The sequence below is a fragment of the Thamnophis sirtalis genome, unplaced genomic scaffold (assembly GCF_051295495.1).
Source record: "Thamnophis sirtalis isolate CommonGarterSnake01/CBP01778 unplaced genomic scaffold, rThaSir2_p1.2 scaffold_6, whole genome shotgun sequence".
NCBI lineage: Eukaryota > Metazoa > Chordata > Lepidosauria > Squamata > Natricidae > Thamnophis > Thamnophis sirtalis.
The window spans coordinates 6,097,056-6,114,309 of NW_028261386.1; the positions used below are offsets into that span (position 1 = coordinate 6,097,056).

The window sequence follows — 17,254 nt, forward strand, 5'->3', positions numbered from 1 at the left end:
GCCGCCATCTTGTTTTTTTATTTCTGTGCATGCGCGTGGAGCACGTCCCTGAGCGATCTGGCAGTAAAAGAAGCCGGAACCCACCCCTGGACCTTAATAAGTATGGAGTTTTACAGGTAGTCCTTGACTTACAATCACAACTGAGCTGATGTTGCTAGGCAAGACATTTGCTAAGTGAGTTTGGCCCCCTTTTACCACCTTTCTTGCCACAGTTGTTAAATGAATCACTGCAGTTATTAAGGTAGTAGCAATAGCAATAGCAATAGCAGTTAGACTTATATACCGCTTCATAGGGCTTTCAGCCCTCTCTAAGCGGTTTACAGAGTCAGCATATTGCCCCCAACAACAATCCGGGTCCTCATTTTACCCACCTCGGAAGGATGGAAGGCTGAGTCAACCCTGAGCCGGTGAGATTTGAACAGCCGAACTACAGAACTGCAGTCAGCTGAAGTAGCCTGCAGTGCTGCATTTAACCACTGTGCCACCTCGGCTCCACAGTTGTTAACTGAATCTGGCTTCCCCCATTGACTTTGCTTGTCAGAAGGTCGCAAAGGGAGAATCCCATGACCCCGGGGACACGGCGCCCGTCATAAATGAGAGGCAGTTGCCAAGTGTCCAATGTTTGATCAGGTGACCATGGAGAATGCTGCAATGATTGTAAGTGTGAAAAACAGTTGTAAGTCCCTTTTTTTTTTTAGCCCTGTTCTAACTTCAAATGATCAGTAAACAAACTGTTGTAAGCCGAGGACTATCTGTTATAAGTCGAGTACCACGGTTGTTAACTTGAATCTGGCTTCAGATTCAGGCGATCCCATGACCCCGGGACACTGTGCCCGTCACAAATATGGGAAGCATCCACTTTTTTTATCAGGCGACCATGGAGATGCCGCCATGGTTGCAAGCCTGGCAAACGGTCATAAGTCACTTTTTTCAGCGTCTCTGTAACTTTGAATGGTCAGTAAACGAAAGATTGCAAATCCAGGCCTGCCTATACTTTGGGGCAGGGCACAAGAGGAGATACTGTCACACATTTCCACAGATAGATAAAGAGCCTCGGTGGCACGGTGGTTAGAATGCAGTACTGCAGGGCTACTTCTGCTGACTGCCGGCTGCCCGCAATTTGGCAGTCTCAATCTCACCAGGCTCGAGGTTGACTCGGCCTCCCATCCTCCTGAAGTGGGTGAAATGAGGACCCGGATTGCTGGGGGCAAGAGGCTGACTCTTGTAAGAGCCGAGGTGGCGCAGTGGTTAAATGCAGCACTGCAGGCTACTTCAGCTGACTGCAGTTCTGCAGTTCGGCGGTTCAAATCTCACCGGCTCAGGGTTGACTCAGCCTTCCATCCTCCCGAGGTGGGTAAAATGAGGACCCGGATTGTTGTTGGGGGCAATATATGCTGACTCTGTAAACCGCTTAGAGAGGGCTGAAAGCCCTATGAAGCGGTATATAAGTCTAACTGCTAACTGCTATAAACCCCTTAGAGAGGGCCGTAAAGCACTGTGAAGCGGTATGTAAGTCTGAGTGCTATTGCTATGGTGCCTGAAACTCTTCTCCCACCCTGTTTTTCACCTGAATAAGTCGAATCAAAGCAACGGGGAGGAGCCCACTTGGAGCGAGCCTTCCTCTGCACTTCCCTTTTACAAGGGGCAGGGATGCTCAACAACGGAGCAGCTGCTGCCTGCTGGATCCAATTCCAAGCCACAGCTTTGTTTCGCAGACAGCGTCCTTAAGCATCTTCACCACGGGGTAAAAATCTGAAGCTCGGCCATGAGTGAGGAGAAGTGGGGGGGGGGGAGAGAAAGAAGGGAAGAGGTGGGAAATGGCTCTGTTCACACCCCCAGCCACACTGCAGGTGAGAAAGGAGAAGTTACTGTAGTATGCCCCAGGGGCATTAATTAAACCTTTTGCAGGGAGGGGGGAGACGAAAACACCCCCTTATTCCCTTAACAAGAAAAAATCAAGCCCTAGAATTTGACACCAAAAGGGCCCTCCGCTATTTCCATTCTAAAACTTGTCACCTTTGCACTGCCTGCAGGGAACGACACAAAGGCCACACAGGAGCCATTGGAGGCTTCCCCGTTGAACAGCTCCTCATTAGGTCCTTGCGAGCTGTCAGACTTCCAGATTCAAAAATAAAAAATAAAAAAATTGGGGGGGGGGGGTGTTTAGAAAAAAGAAAAGTGCCAGACCTGAAACCTAAGGAATTTCGCAGGCACATCTATAGGTGGGAGCAGGAATGCCCAATGCTCACGATGTTCGAAGCGCATTGCGTAGGCAACTGCAGCATTGGGGGGGGGGACACGGTTTCCCCAGGGTCAACCGTACCCTCCCCCCCAAAAAAGATCTTTCTTATCCCCATGGAAAGCACACACTTCTTTCCAAGGGAATCAATTGGCAAATGGAGCCAGTTTATAATCGTAGGCAGAAGATGCCCTTTTCCGACAGTTTTCATTAGAAAGATTCCAGAAGAGAAAACAGAGAAAGCAAAGGAATTGGAGAAGGGAACCGAGGGCAAGGGTTTGGAAAGGCGATGGCGATAGACCCACGATTTGCTGAAATAAAAAAAATATACGATGGTTTCCGTTCTAGAACCAATATCCTTCATGCTTTGTTAGCCTCCCACAAAGGTTTGTCCGGGTTCAGTGCTCAGATTGAAACACAAAAAACACACCAAGTTTCCCAAGTTATCCTTTGAAAAATGATGGTCCAATAGCAACATGATCCAGGATCAGACAGTACCCCAGCTAAAAGGGAATATATGTAGCTCAAGGTTGAAAAGGAGGGGACCTTGGTGGTTTCTGAGCTGGGTTGTTTTCTCGCTGCTGTTTCTTGCAGGTGTCAGCACTGATGATATTACCTAGTTGGGTAACGAAACGTCTGCAAACAAGCAAGCTCAGAGACTGTTCTGACCTAGGCTTGCCAAGAGCATGAAGCAAACTCCTCGTCCAGACAAAAACCCCTTTTATTAATTTGCTGTGAATTCTGCTCATTCGCATCCAGCAAAATCTTTCAAGGGAGGATTTACAGTCACAGACTTTATCTGGCTGGGAGAGCTGCCAGGCCGATATCTGCAAAACTTGGCAAGGAGTCTCGGAGAGTCAGGAACCAATGAAGTGAACTAATTGTCTCCTGCAAACTCCCCTCCCCTTTCGCTCCTCTTTTATTTCCTCTGGGAGGGGCCATTCATGGCCCACCTATGGCCTTACTCCCAAGTCGACCCCTGTTCTTTACAGCAATAGCAATAGCAGTTAGACTTATATACCGCTTCATAGGGCTTTCAGCCCTCTCTAAGCGGTTTACAGAGTCAGCATATTGCCCCCAACAACAATCCGGGTCCTCATTTTACCCACCTCTGAAGGATGAAAGGCTGAGTCAACCCTGAGCCGGTGAGATTAGAACAGCCGAACTGCAGTCAGCTGAAGTAGCCTGCAGTGCTGCATTTAACCACTGTGCCACCTCGGCTTTAGCTGTTCCCTTCGTCTGGCAACTCTGTGCATGCGCACACTGGGAACAGGCTCCAGCTGTTCTTCTGCTCCACTGATCTCCGACTCTGAAGGCAGCCGATAACTGGCATTTGGCTTGGGCTCCGTCTCTGCTTACGACACAGAGCCCTCATCAGAGCCTTCCCCAGACTCCAGGACTGGCCCATGTTCCTCCCCAACCTCCTCACAGTCCGAATCGGCTTCTAGCTCTGCAGGCTGCTGGCAGGCCACAACAGAGATGACCAAGGAACTTGAGGAGCCCAGCTACTTGAAACCTCTTCCAACCTGAAAACCTGGCCATCTTCATCTTGCCCCCATTAGTCTGTCCTTAAAGCACTCTCACCCCAATTATTTCCCTTTATCTCAGATCAACCCCAAAGGTCCGAAACAACAGATTTGGTCATTCTGTCAGAAGACTGTATCCCAGTGATGAGCTCAGGTGCAGGGATTAAGCCCATCGTGTATAGCAGAGGCATCACATAAAACAAAGTCGAGTGACATTTATCATCTCTTTCTATCTCTCTCCAATATCCATCCAGCCATTCATCCATCCCAAAGCAGAAAGCCTCACCAAGCCCTTTTATACTTAAGTCAGCTCTTTATCTGGTTCTCCTTCTTGGCTTTAATTCCATCGATGGAATTATTATTTCTGCTTATGTTTTAAAATCATAGCAGTTAAATTTCTTCTAAAGAATACGGCTGCATTTAAAAATATATATATATCCTGAAAGCACAGGCTCACTAGGTTGGAAAAGTCGATTTAGGTGATCAATTCCAGGCCCCTTGCTTTATGTAGGATTCCAAAATTAAACCACAACAGAATTATCTGTAAATCTGGAAACGTTCTTTTCACAAAAAAAATGGAGAAAGATGTAGAACCAGTCATTTACATAACTGTCTCCTCCTTCCAAATAATCAAATATGTAAGAAACTAAAAGGAAATGCAACTTTACGGGTAACTATTTTCCCACAGTGGGTTGTTTTAAAGAAGACACTCTTGAAATGCACATTTCTGATCACACAAAAGTAAAGACTCAAGATCTGAAGTAGGAATAAAGTTTGTACAGCTACAGTGGTGGGATTCAAATCATTTAACAACCAGCTCTCTGCCCTAATGATCAGCTGGGTGGGCGGGGCTCGGTGGTCATGTGACTTGGTAGGCGTGGCCAATTCAACGTGACTCACGTCGATGGGAGCTTCACCTTAGCTGTTACAATGTAACAAGGGTTAACCGGCGAGGCGGTTTCTGTAAGCAGGGCAATCAAGATTAGGCTAGAAACAACACCAGAATGTTTCCTTCCTGCATTCCTTACAGGATTAGCCTTGTAAAGTGGAAGAAAACAAAAGGAGATTTCTTCCAACAACTGGTTCTCTGAACTGCTTGGAAAGTTAACAACAGGTTCTCCCGAATAGGTGCGAACCGGCTGAATCCAAGCACTGCATGGCTCAAATGGAAGATTGCAAAAGGCTTGTGGAATAATAGACACCAAATGATATTTGCCAGTGAGAAAGAAACATACACAATTCACAAAGTATTCACAAAGTACTACTAGAGAACATAAGACATTGCAGATAAAAGTAGTTGCTTCATCTTTTGACACATCCAAACATCCACTTTCCACAATAAACAAACTTGCTTCTTCAATGAGCCAAGGAAAATCCAAACATTTAAAAAAAATGTTGGGGGTGCATTCCCCTCCTTACCTCTGTGTCTGTTGGTGGTCTTGTCAAACATAAGCATGGCGTCTTCTACCTGTAAGACACAAGGACATCCTTGATTTAGAGACTGTGAAATACAATCTCACAAATTATGAAGCAATTGAGGGGCACTGTGAGCAATGTGCCCTGGGGCCTCAAATCTCCTTTTTCTGCATCATTAGGTTGGGCTCCAAAGAGAAAACAATACTCACGGCACCCAGAGATCGATGGCATCGGTAAGTAATTCACTGTTATTACAAGAGGGTTGAAATTCTGGCTAGTTTATCTTCTTAATTAAAAGGGGCTCTCTGCCTGTTGTGTCTCCCTATATTCCCTGACCTTGGATACCAACAATTGTGTGAATGTCATTTTCAATCGTTTCCAATGTTAGTTTGCATCACAGAATATATAGCAGTACAGTCCATTTTTGGGAAGAATTCGAAACTAACATGTGCCTAGCAGTTATGCTCCCTACTTCCACCCTTTCGACACTCGTAATTTTAACTAAGGTTATGCTTTCCCACCTTGAGAGCTTCAAGGCTGAATAGAAACAGGATATCTCTTCCTTTTACAGTTTTCCATTCCCTGTATGTGCATTTCATGGGGAAAGAAATCTTACAATCATATATACTTGCCTCCCACCCAAACATTTCTCTGAGACGATGCCACCAAAATCATAAAACCACTTTGTCTAAATGCCTTCACTTCTGCCACATCTATGAAAAAAATCATCATTAAAAAAAAAAAAATTATATCAAGCCCAGCCCAAGAATGACTTAGAACAATCCGGCCAAAGTTCAGTTCATTATTTGTTTACATCCAAAAGACAGAATCTTGCCAGACTAAACCTTTACTACTCTTACTTAATGGAGATACTTTGGGAGATTCTAGGTAAAGGTAAAGGTTACCCCACAAATATGTGCTAGTCGTTCCCGACTTTAGGGGGCAGTGCTCATCTGTTTCTAAGCCAAAAAGCCAGCGCTGTCCGAAGACGTCTCTGTGGTCATGTGGCTGGCATCACTAAACGGCGAAGGCGCACAGAGCGCTATTACCTTCCCACCAAAGGGGTCCCTTTTTTTCTACTTGCATTTTTTACATGCTTTTGAACTGCTAGGTTGGCAGAAGCTGGGGCAAGGAATTGGAGCTCACTCCGTTACGCAGCGCTTGGGATTTGAGCAGCTGAACTGCCAACCTTCGGCTCAACAAGCTCAGCGTCTTAGCCACTGAGCCAGAAAAACTGATGAATAAATATTATGATGGTTATATAATCGATACTCTAATGGAAGATAGTATGCTGTACTTTTCGGAGTATAAGATGACTCCCCCCTGCCCCCCTGCTGAATACAGCCATTTTTGGTCTCCAGAAACCCCACGCCGCATATCCCGTTTTTGCAAAAAATAGGCTTGTTTTTTTCCCCCAAAAATGGGGCATGCAGAGGGTTTGGGAGGCCTGCAGAGTGCTCCTAAGGGCTGGGAGAGCAAAAACGTGACGCGTGGGGTGTTTGGGAGGTGAAACCAGACCCGTTTTTTAGTAAAAATGGGGTAGTTTTTGCCCTTCCCAGCCCTCTGGAACATTCTGTAGGCCTCCAAAACCCTCTGTGCGCCCCGTTTTTGCAAAAGACCTGGGCTGCAAAACTCCAGAAAACCCACTAGATGGCAGCAAAGAACGAGAAATGCATGCATTTCTTTGACGCAATGGACTCCCACCTTCACTTAAAGTTCTGCAGCTCAGGTGTGGTCAACCTACTTGGAAGAACTGGTTCCAAAAAAGAAGCAGCAGCAGCAAACAACAAGACGAGACAGTGCACACAGTATATTGCCTGAATCAAAAGCTCCTTTGTCCACAATGCCTCTCCTGAAATTGAAATACGGTATCTTCCCACACCCCGCTCCAATCTATCAGGGGGAGGGAGGGGGGCAGGACAGGTGCTTTACCCACAGAAGGTCCAAGAGGACACCAAGGGAAGAGTCTGCTTAGCCTCAAAGGGATTCAATGGACCTTTCAAAAGCCACAGGTGTTTCCAGGGAGAAGCATGTGTGTGGGAGGTTGGGGGGGGGTTGTTACACTCAGCCGCCACATTCCAGCCGCTCCATTTCAGAGAACAGAAGGATCCTGAAGCGCTCAAGTGTGACCGAAGGAAAGGAAAGCTTTCAAGATCCTGTTATTTGCATGACTTGGTCCACCTGCGTTTCATCCGCAAAGCCACACCTCAGTGCTGCCCTTTAAGAGAAGAGGAGCAGGGCGCTGAAGCTGCCTGTCGCTACTACAGATGCTGCCAGAGCCGGGATCCATAAGGCGTTGTTTTCAAATGGGGCAGGTCATCTTAGCTACAGATAGAGGCGGGGTCGACAAAAGAGCAGATGACATACAAAGCTCCATAGATTTGTAGGAACAATGCTTGACCATCAAGAATGCTTTAAAGGTTCCAAAGGTGATGAACGAAGTTGCTCAGAGTCCCTTCCGAACTGAGAGATCATTTATTTGACATTTATAGGCCGCCCTTTTCCCTGAGGGGACTCAGGGCGGCTTACAAAATATTGATAAATAATGAATTATAAGTCTACAAAGCATTTTATTCTCTTAATTTTTGAGGTGGGGGGAAGACTCTGTGATGTGAGGGAAAACATGGGGGTGTTTGTATCCAGATAGATAGACATAGATAGATAGATAGATAGATGAATGGATGGATGGATGGATGGATGGATGGATGGATGGACGGACGGACGGACGGACAGACAGACAGACAGACAGACAGACAGACAGACAGACATAGACAGACATAGACAGACATAGATAGATAGATAGATAGATAGATAGATAGATAGATAGATAGATGGATGGATGGATGGATGGATGGATGGATGGATGGATGGATGGATGGATGGATGGATGGATGGATGGATAGAGACAGACAGACACATAGATAGATAGAGATAGATAGATAGATAGATAGATAGATAGATAGATAGATAGATAGATAGATAGATAGATAGATACATACATACATACATACATACATACATACATACATACATACATAGACAGATACAGGTAGGTAGGTAGGTAGGTAGGTAGGTAGGTAGGTAGGTAGGTAGGTAGGTAGATAGATAGATAGATAGATAGATAGATAGATAGATAGATAGATAGATAGATAGATAGATATAGATACAGACAGATGATAGATAGATAGACAGACAGACACAGACACACATTTTTATTAAATGTCTTAATATAAAATACAATGAGAACGAAGGTAGCAGGGAAATGGGGAAGAGAAAAAGTGGAAGGAAAAGTATGAGGCAGGGGCAATAGTGAGTTTCGGATTCCGTTACAACCGGTATGGTTGGAACGGCCTCGGCGTCACCCACATACACGCGTGCACGGCGCATGCATGCATTGTAGCTAGAAATGACGCTTCCGCAACGCTCCAGCTGCTCAGCGGAGCGTCGCACAGGCGCTGTATGTGCCATGCACGTGGGCGTAAGTACCAACAGCTTTAAAACACGGTAAGGAGTGCCGGCGGGCCCTCCGGAGCACCGTACCGGAACGGTATCCGGTGCTCCGGGCTGCCTCTGGTACACCCGTACTGGGGCATACGGCCTGCAACCCACCACTGGGCAGGGGAGAAAAGAAGAAAAAAGGGTTAACTTCCCAACTTTTTTTCAATGCACTAAAATAAAAATAGTAAGGTATGGCCTCAACTAGTTTCTGGGAGGGAAAACATGGTTCTTTTTTGTCCTTTTCTCTATTCAGAGAAAACAATTGACATTTGTTAAAAAAAAAAAAGACAGCAGCTGCCAACTAATTCTATATAAATACGGGTAGTCCTCAACTTACAACCACAACGGAGGCCATAATTTCAGTTGCTAAGCAAGACAGTTGCTTTTGCCCCATTCTACGACTTTTCTTGCCTCAGTTGTTAAGTGAATCACTGCAGTTGTTAAGTTAGTAACACAGGTTATTAAGTGAATCTGGCTCCCGCATTGATTTTGCTTGTCAAAGAAACAAAAGGTGATCACATGACCCCCCCAGGGCACTGCAATCGTCATGAAGCCGCCTTCAGTCGCCATGGCGAGTAGGCAGCGATATAAAAATTTAAATAAATAAAAATAGGAATCAATTGACAAGCATCTGGATTTTGATCACATGACCACGGGGATGCTGCAATCGTCATAAATGTGAAAAATTGTCATAAGTCACTTTTTTAGTGCCATTATATAACTTCAAACGGGTCACTGAATAAATGGTTATAAGTCGAGGACTACCTGTAACAGAACTTCATTATCACCTTCCTATTGGACCACAGGGTCTCACGGCAATTTATGCGCAGAATGACTCCTGATGATGCCGCAGGGCTTAGTTTTAGCTCGTTTTGTTTGCTCTGTCTCTATTCCAATTTCCTTCATATTAGGCATAGTATCAAAGACACCCCAAAAAGTGTGTGTGTGTGTGTTGGGGGGAGAAATGTATGAAATATAAACCCCCAAAGTGTGTATCTCTGCAGCTAAACGAAGTGGCTGACTCTTGAGATTTGACATCCTGCCTTCCATTGAGGACCTGTATACTGCACGAGCCAAAAAGTGGGCTGTGAAAATATCTACAGACCCCTCACATCCTGGACATAAATTGTTTCAACTTCTGCCCTCAAAACGAAGCTATAGGGCACTGCACACCAGAACAACTAGACACAAGGACAGCTTTTCCCCCAAATGCCATCGCTCTGCTAAACAACTAATTCCCACAACATTGACAAATAACTGTATTACTATTCTTCTTCTCATCCTTCCTAGTACCTATCTCTTCCCACTCATGTTGCTTGTATACTTACAATTTATATTGTTTTATTTGTTTACTAGTACGATTTGATAGCTTATTAGTAACCTTGACTATAGCAATAGCAATAGCAGTTAGACTTATATACCGCTTCATAGGGCTTTCAGCCCTCTCTAAGCGGTTTACAGAGTCAGCATATCTCCCCGCACAGTCTGGGTCCTCATTTTACCCACCTTGGAAGGATGGAAGGCTGAGTCAACCCTGAGCCGGTGAGACTTGAACCGCTGAACTGCAGATAGCAGTCAGCTGAAGTGGCCTGCAGTACTGCACTCTACCCACTGCGTCACCTCAACCACTGCGTCACCTCGACCATCACTAAGTGTTGTGATATGTTGTGAACGTTGCGATACATTCTTGATGAATGTATTTTATTCTCCTTATTCTACACTGAGAGCATCTGCACCAGAGACAAATTCCCTGTTTGTCCAATCACACTTGACCAATAAATAATTCTATTCTATTCTATTCTATTCTAAGTGGAGAAAGCTTCACCATCTGGCAACTCAAACCCAAACCTTTCTCGCCTACGTCAAAAAACCAATCCGGTTGCAAAAAACAGACCTGAGTTTGAAATCTCTTGTCCCAGCGTGCTTTTTCATCCATGTGTCCATGATATTATTTACACAATCTAGACAGAGATTACAATAGCGGTGGGCTTCAGAGAGAATGCTGAATTTTAATAGCTTCCTTCCCTGAAGAATTGACAGCTTCAGGAGGTCAGCCGTCCGGCTAACACTGACCAGCGCTCTTGAGCTGGAGGCGTCTTGTCATGACAAAATTTCAGCCGAGCTCCGGGCGTCTCCGGGGAGATCTACTCTGAAGTTTCTTTGTTCGGTTTCTTAAAGACACCACGCCGCTGTAGCCAGTGAAGGCAACAAATAACACAGTGTTTCTCAACCTTGGCAACTTGAAGATGTCCGGACTTCAACTCCCAGAATTCCCCAGCCAGCATTCGCTGGCTGGGGAATTCTGGGAGTTGAAGTCCGGACATCTTCAAGTTGCCAAGGTTGAGAAACACTGAAATAACAAGTCAGCCAGCCCGGTCCTTGTCTAAGGGAGGAACGCACTACATGACACAAAGCTTTCTCCCTGTTAGCTGTAACCTAGGTGACAACTCTGAGATCCAGCTGGCATGCCATCGCCTCCCCTCTCTAAATTTCAACTTTCCAAAGCTCGGCTAACAAGTGGATCCATATACATTATTCACACATTCACACAAGCACAGGAAGTCCTAGGCTTGTGACTGTTCAGTTAGCTACATAAATTTTGGGCTCAACCAGAAGTGGGTTGCTCCCGGTTCGGCCAAACCGGTAATGGAATTCAGGCCCAGGTCGCAGAACTGACCGCAACCCAGGCCTGCCACGCCCCCAAACTGGTTCCCCTCGCCGCCGCTGCACCGCCGCCATTTTGGTTTTTAGTGACTGCACATGCGCAATTCACTGTAAATTGTTCTGCGCATGCACGAAGAATAATTGACATTGAACAGCGCACGTGCGCACGGGGGTTGCGAACCGGTAGTAAAACTGGCAGCAACCCACCCCTGGGCTCAACTGTAAGTCGAGGACTACCTGTATTTCAGCCCTCTGAAAGGTGGCTCAGGACGTAGCCCAAACTTCCAGTATAGAAGAAAGAAGCACTCATATAGCACAAACCAATGTCACAAAAATAGGACAATATGGAGCATAAGAGTCCTTCGGAATTGGGCGGCCTATAAATTAATAGATAGATAGATAGATAGATAGATAGATAGATAGATAGATAGATAGATAGATAGATAGATAGATAGATAGATAGATAAACAAACTGGATCCCTCCTTCCAAACAAATCTTTTAGGCCAAGGGGTATCAAAATTTGATTTCACTGAGGGCCGCATCAAGGTTGCGTTTGACCTCGGGAGGGCCAAGCGGTGTGTGTGACCAGGGTGCGTGTGGCCAGATCGATGTCACTTGTGTCTGAGGCACCTGTGGTGGCCCAGGCGTCCCTCCCCCACCAGGCTCCGTTTTCACTGACAAGAGGCACTGCGGACCAGTCCTTTGCTGTTTCCAGGGCGGCCCTGTGGGACAGATCTAAGCACCCCATGGTCTGGATCCGGCCTACGGGCCTTGAGTTTGACACCCCTGTTTTAGGGGATCTCTCTGCATGAACAGTTGCGCAAATCCCCACTCTATGTACACACAGTGGGGCAAGTACTGCATATAGTTACACCGTCCAACCAATATTTCAACTAAATCACCATGTCTGTCACCGCGCTAGGATAAAGAGAGAGGTGGCATCAAGTTATTCTTCAGGGTCTTGACACTAGTTAAAATAAGCACAAACTATTTCTGGGATTAATCAATCGCAAACGCACAAGCCATTGGGATCGGGGGAATAAAGGAGAAGATGTATATGATGAGATCACGCAAATATCATTAACCTACATAATTCTATCAAAGACGGGACAAAAACAGGCAACTAGTGGAATAGTAGCTGTGTGTGTGTGTGTGTGCGTGCGTGCGTGTGTGTGTGTGTGTGTGTTGGCATCCTGGCATCTGTGTATTTGCTGCCAATGCTGCTGCCCTTGATAAATAATTTTCTTGATCCTTGCTCCGGCATGGAGGTTTGAATGTTGGTGCCTGAGAAAAACTCGGGCAAATATTACAAGCCGCTAAGAAACGGATAATCAAACCGCCCTGAGTTCTCACTCAAAGCACAAACGACCCCCGCTCAAATTTTAATTGATTTTTTTTTTACTTTAATTGAATTTTTAGATGGAATATCTTTATGGTTTTAAATTGTTTTATGTAGCATTTTATTCAATGACTGTAAGCTGCCTGGATTTGCCTTTGGTGAGATGGATGGCATAATAAAAGTTTAATTAATTAATTAATTAATCCTACTTTGGACACAGGATGTGAAGAACCCGCTCTTTGGAGAAAGCTCCAATGTTTGGGGAAGGAAGGAAGGAAGGAAGGAAGGAAGGAAGGAAGGAAGGAAGGAAGGAAGGAAGGAAGGAAGGAAGGAAGGAAGGAAGGAAGGAAAGCAAGGTGGAGGGACGTAACCATGATGGTGGACCATGTGCATCACGGAAGACTTGAAGAACTTGAAGGACCAGCCTGGGGACAGGTCCTTGGACACAGGATGTGAAGAACCCGCTCTTTGGAGAAAGCTCCAATGTTGGGGAAGGAAGGAAGGAAGGAAGGAAGGAAGGAAGGAAGGAAGGAAGGAAGGAAGGAAGGAAGGAAGGAAGGAAGGAAGGAAGGGCAGCAAGGTGGAGGGACGTAACCGTGATGGTGGACCATGTGCATCACGGAAGACTTGAAGAACTTGAAGGACCAGCCTGGGGACAGGTCCTTCTGGAGAAAATCTATGTTGTTAACAGTATCCTGACAGCACATATTGTGATCAATCAGCATAGTGATATTCTGTTTAATAGCTACGCATTGATTGTGACCTTCGGTGACTTTTAAGGAACAGCAATGATTGAGAGGTTTGGTTGTTAAGCATGGAACTGGGCGAGTTTTTTGGGTTCCTTCTTTTCATTGTTCTCATTATTTTTTTGCAGTCTGATTGGATCTTTGGCCCACTGGGCACAAATAATATACCCAAGATGGACAAACCTCAGTCTAACATGATGGAGCATTTTCTTTCTGAGTAGGGTTCCACCACAAATGTGCGAACAACAAAAGCGCGCCTGTCTAAACCGCGCCGACAAAACCGCGCCGACAAAACGCGCGACAAATGAGCGATGAATTAGCCCTAAAGCGCGCCGACAAAAGCGCGCCGACAGAAGCGCGCTGTAACGTAACCCTAAACCTAACCCTAACCCTAACCCTAACCCTAAACCTTACCTTAACTTAAATCGCGCTTCTGTCGGCGCGCTGTTGTCGGCGTGCTGTTGTCGGCGCGCTTTTGACATCGTGGTTTTAGCGCCGCGGTTTTGTCGGCGCGCTTATGACGTTCGCGCTTTTGTCGGATCACGTCTGAGTAGCACCATTGGGACATTTCTGTCTTTGGGTTCAAAGCATCTCCACCGCCCATCTGGATGATGAGGAAGCTCTGAATTCATTTTATTTTTTAAAGGAGACTTCTGTTTCCCCCAGAATAATTGATTTTTAAAACAGGAGGGTAATCTCATTTTCTAAGAATACAGAAAAGCAATACTGTTGCTGTTGTGTTCTCCTCCCTCCGAGTAATCTTTCTTTTCTGGCGGGGATCATCTTCTTTTCAAATCAGTGCACCTCCGAATTTTGGTTCAGCAGCAGATAAGAGTGAAAGAAAAGACAACGCAAACACGACACAAATTCACACCGAGACTGGCAGACCGACCTAAAGTCCTGTAAGATTGGAAAAGCTTGCATACTAGAGTTGTGAGAGGAGTGTACTGCCTTTTGTGTGGACGCAGCATGTAATAGATATTCCTGGAGGCTTTTAAGCCAGGATGCTCTTCCGGCCATATCAAATTGGTTCTCTCTTTCTTCCCTCTCCAACCAAACTTTTGTTTGTTTCTTAAGGTCAAAACATTTTATCTTTGCTTTTTTCAGATTGCCCCAACCCCAACTCGCTTTTTGCAGGGTGCCCATTGTCACGGGAAAACAACCCTTTCTTCTGGCAGCAGAGTGACACAATGGCATCGCTCAGTAATTCCTGAACAGATAAAGTGCTGAACAGAAAAAAAAGGATTTCTATGAACGCTTGGACAAAATAAAGCATCTAAAATGACCGGGAGGAATGGAGAAGGTGGTTGAGGTAGTAAAAAGAGCAGATATAAATACCATTGAGTTTCTCAGGAAGAAGAGAAAAACTTTACAAAACAATCGAATTGAAAGATAAAGAATTGAGACCTGGGTTGAAAAGAGAAATCCATTCATTCATTCATTCATTCATTCATTCATTCATTCATTCATTCATTCATTCATTCATTCATTCATTCATTCATTCATTCATTCATTCATTGGTGTAATCTAACAAGAACAGTTTGAAATAAAACCCAGAACCCTTTCAATATGCAAAGGTTAAATAGATCAGACTCAAAAGTGCTTCAATTCTCATGAGTCTCTATTTTATCAAGACACAAGCTGCTTTTGCCTTTCCGTTGGAAGGGAGAAAGCAGTGGTGAAATTCATTATTTTTATTACCGGTTCTGTAGCTTGGTGGGCCTGGCAGGGAAGGATATTGCAAAATCCCCATTTCCTCCCCACTCCTGGCAGACAGATATTGCAAAATCTCCATCCCTAGTACCCACTCTGGAGCCAGCCAGAGGTGGTATTTGCCAGTTCTACTCAAAGTTTCCGCTACTGGTTTCTCCATCCATCCATCCATCCATCCATCCATCCATCCATCCATCCATCCATTATATGTCCCCTTCACTCTTTTTGCAAATAACTCAAGGCGGTGAAGATATCCAACACGCCTTGCTCCTCCTATTTTCCTCCACAACAACCACCCTGGGAGGCGGTTTGGGCTGAGAGTGTGGCCCAAAGTCAACCAGCTGATTTCCATACCTAAAGGGTGATTAGAACTCACTGCCTCCCAATTCCAATTGGCACCTATTTTATGATTGTTACACGGTGTGTCGTCGTCCACCCTCTCCCGCCCACTTCCTTTGTTCCCTGATAAAATAATTCTGACTGTTTGGGGCCTTTTCTTTTCCCCAATACCTGTTTTTCTATTCTGGGACATTTTTCTCTCTCTCTGTCTCTCTCTCTTTCTCTAATGGACCAATATGGTTCCTTGCCATTTTGAGGTCACAAGGGGAAACAGCTCTATAGATCACAGATGTTCAACGGAGATGACCCAGATGGTTGGAGGGAAGGTCGCTCCAAACAATCTCCCCAAAGAATTTTCAGGGAAGCTTTTACGCTAAACAAAATAGAAGCATTTAGTGAGGCAAAGGAGTCTTAAAAACAAAAATAGCTAAGTCCAATAATAAGAATAATAATAATAAAGGAAAAAAGGTTATTCCCCACATGATATGATCTGACAGCTCCCAGAAACTGATTAAATCAGAGAGCATCATATCGGGGCATTCCTGAAGGCTGCCAAGGCCTCAGCTGTTTGAAATTCTGAGGTGATGGGATGCGGGGGGGATGAACATTGATCACAACCTTAAAGAATTAATAGCAGGTATCTTTTCTTGCCTCTCCCTCTGATCATATAAATATTATATTTACATAATGATAGCTTTGGTTTATGCAATATTTATTCCTCAAGGCAGTCACGGAAAAGAAAGGTGGTGCCACAATATGTCTTTGATGAGAAGCGCAAGGCCAACCCAGAATTTTTATACATATCAACATTTCAGTTCCTTCGGCTGATATTAATTTCCCTTCCAGCTGAAACTTTGCGTGGGAATAGGAGCTTTTTTTTTTTTTTTTTAATGGATAGGGGTGAGGGGTGGGCCGTACTTCTGAATTCTCCAGATTGTTTTCAGCAAGAATATATCAGGTGCAATTAATTTTTTTTAATCCATTTCGTAAAACAAAACAAGAGATCAAAACAGAAAACCAGGGTGTTGAAACAGATATCTATCTATCTATCTATCTATCTATCTATCTATCTATCTATCTATCTATCTATCTATCTATCTATCTATCTCTGTCTGTCTGTCTGTCTGTCTATCTATCTCTATCTATGTATCTATCTATCTATCTATCTATCTATCTATCTATCTATCTATCTATCTATCTCTGTCTGTCTGTCTGTCTATCTATCTATCTATCTATCTCTATCTATCTATCTATCTCTATCTATCTATCTATCTATCTATCTATCTATCTATCTATCTATCTATCTCTATCTTATCTATCTATCTATCTATCTATCTATCTATCTATCATCTATCTATCTATCATCTATCATCTATCTATCTCTGTCTGTCTGTCTATCTATCTATCTATCTCTATCTATCTATCTATCTATCTATCTATCTATCTATCTATCTATATCTTATCTATCTATCTATCTATCTATCTATCTATCTATCTATCTATCTATCTATCTATCTATCATCTGTCTGTCTATCATCTATCTATCTATCTATCTATCTATCTATCTATCTATCTATCTATCTATCTATCTATCTATCTATCCTAATCTAATCTAATCTAATCTAATCTAATCTAATCTAATCTAATCTAATCTATCAGTGGTGGGTTCTGGATCCCGTTCCAACAGGTACAGTTGGGATGGGCCCGATGTCATCCACATGGACATGCGTTGAACTTGCCTAAAATGCCTCTGCAAGCCTCTGCGACGCTACA

The 17,254-nt window shown here is 44.5% G+C and overlaps 1 protein-coding gene across 11 annotated transcripts in view; it reads right to left on the reverse strand.

Moving 5' to 3' along the window:
• MSI2 (musashi RNA binding protein 2) overlaps positions 1 to 17,254 on the reverse strand; it is a 655,460-nt gene that overhangs the window by 276,576 nt on the left and 361,630 nt on the right. For all 11 annotated transcript variants that reach the window (XM_087717150.1, XM_087717152.1, XM_087717151.1 and 8 more), the window contains exon 7: positions 5,185 to 5,233. In XM_087717150.1, the coding sequence (XP_087573276.1) occupies positions 5,185 to 5,233 (49 nt within the window). The remainder of the gene's footprint in view (positions 1 to 5,184; positions 5,234 to 17,254) is intronic.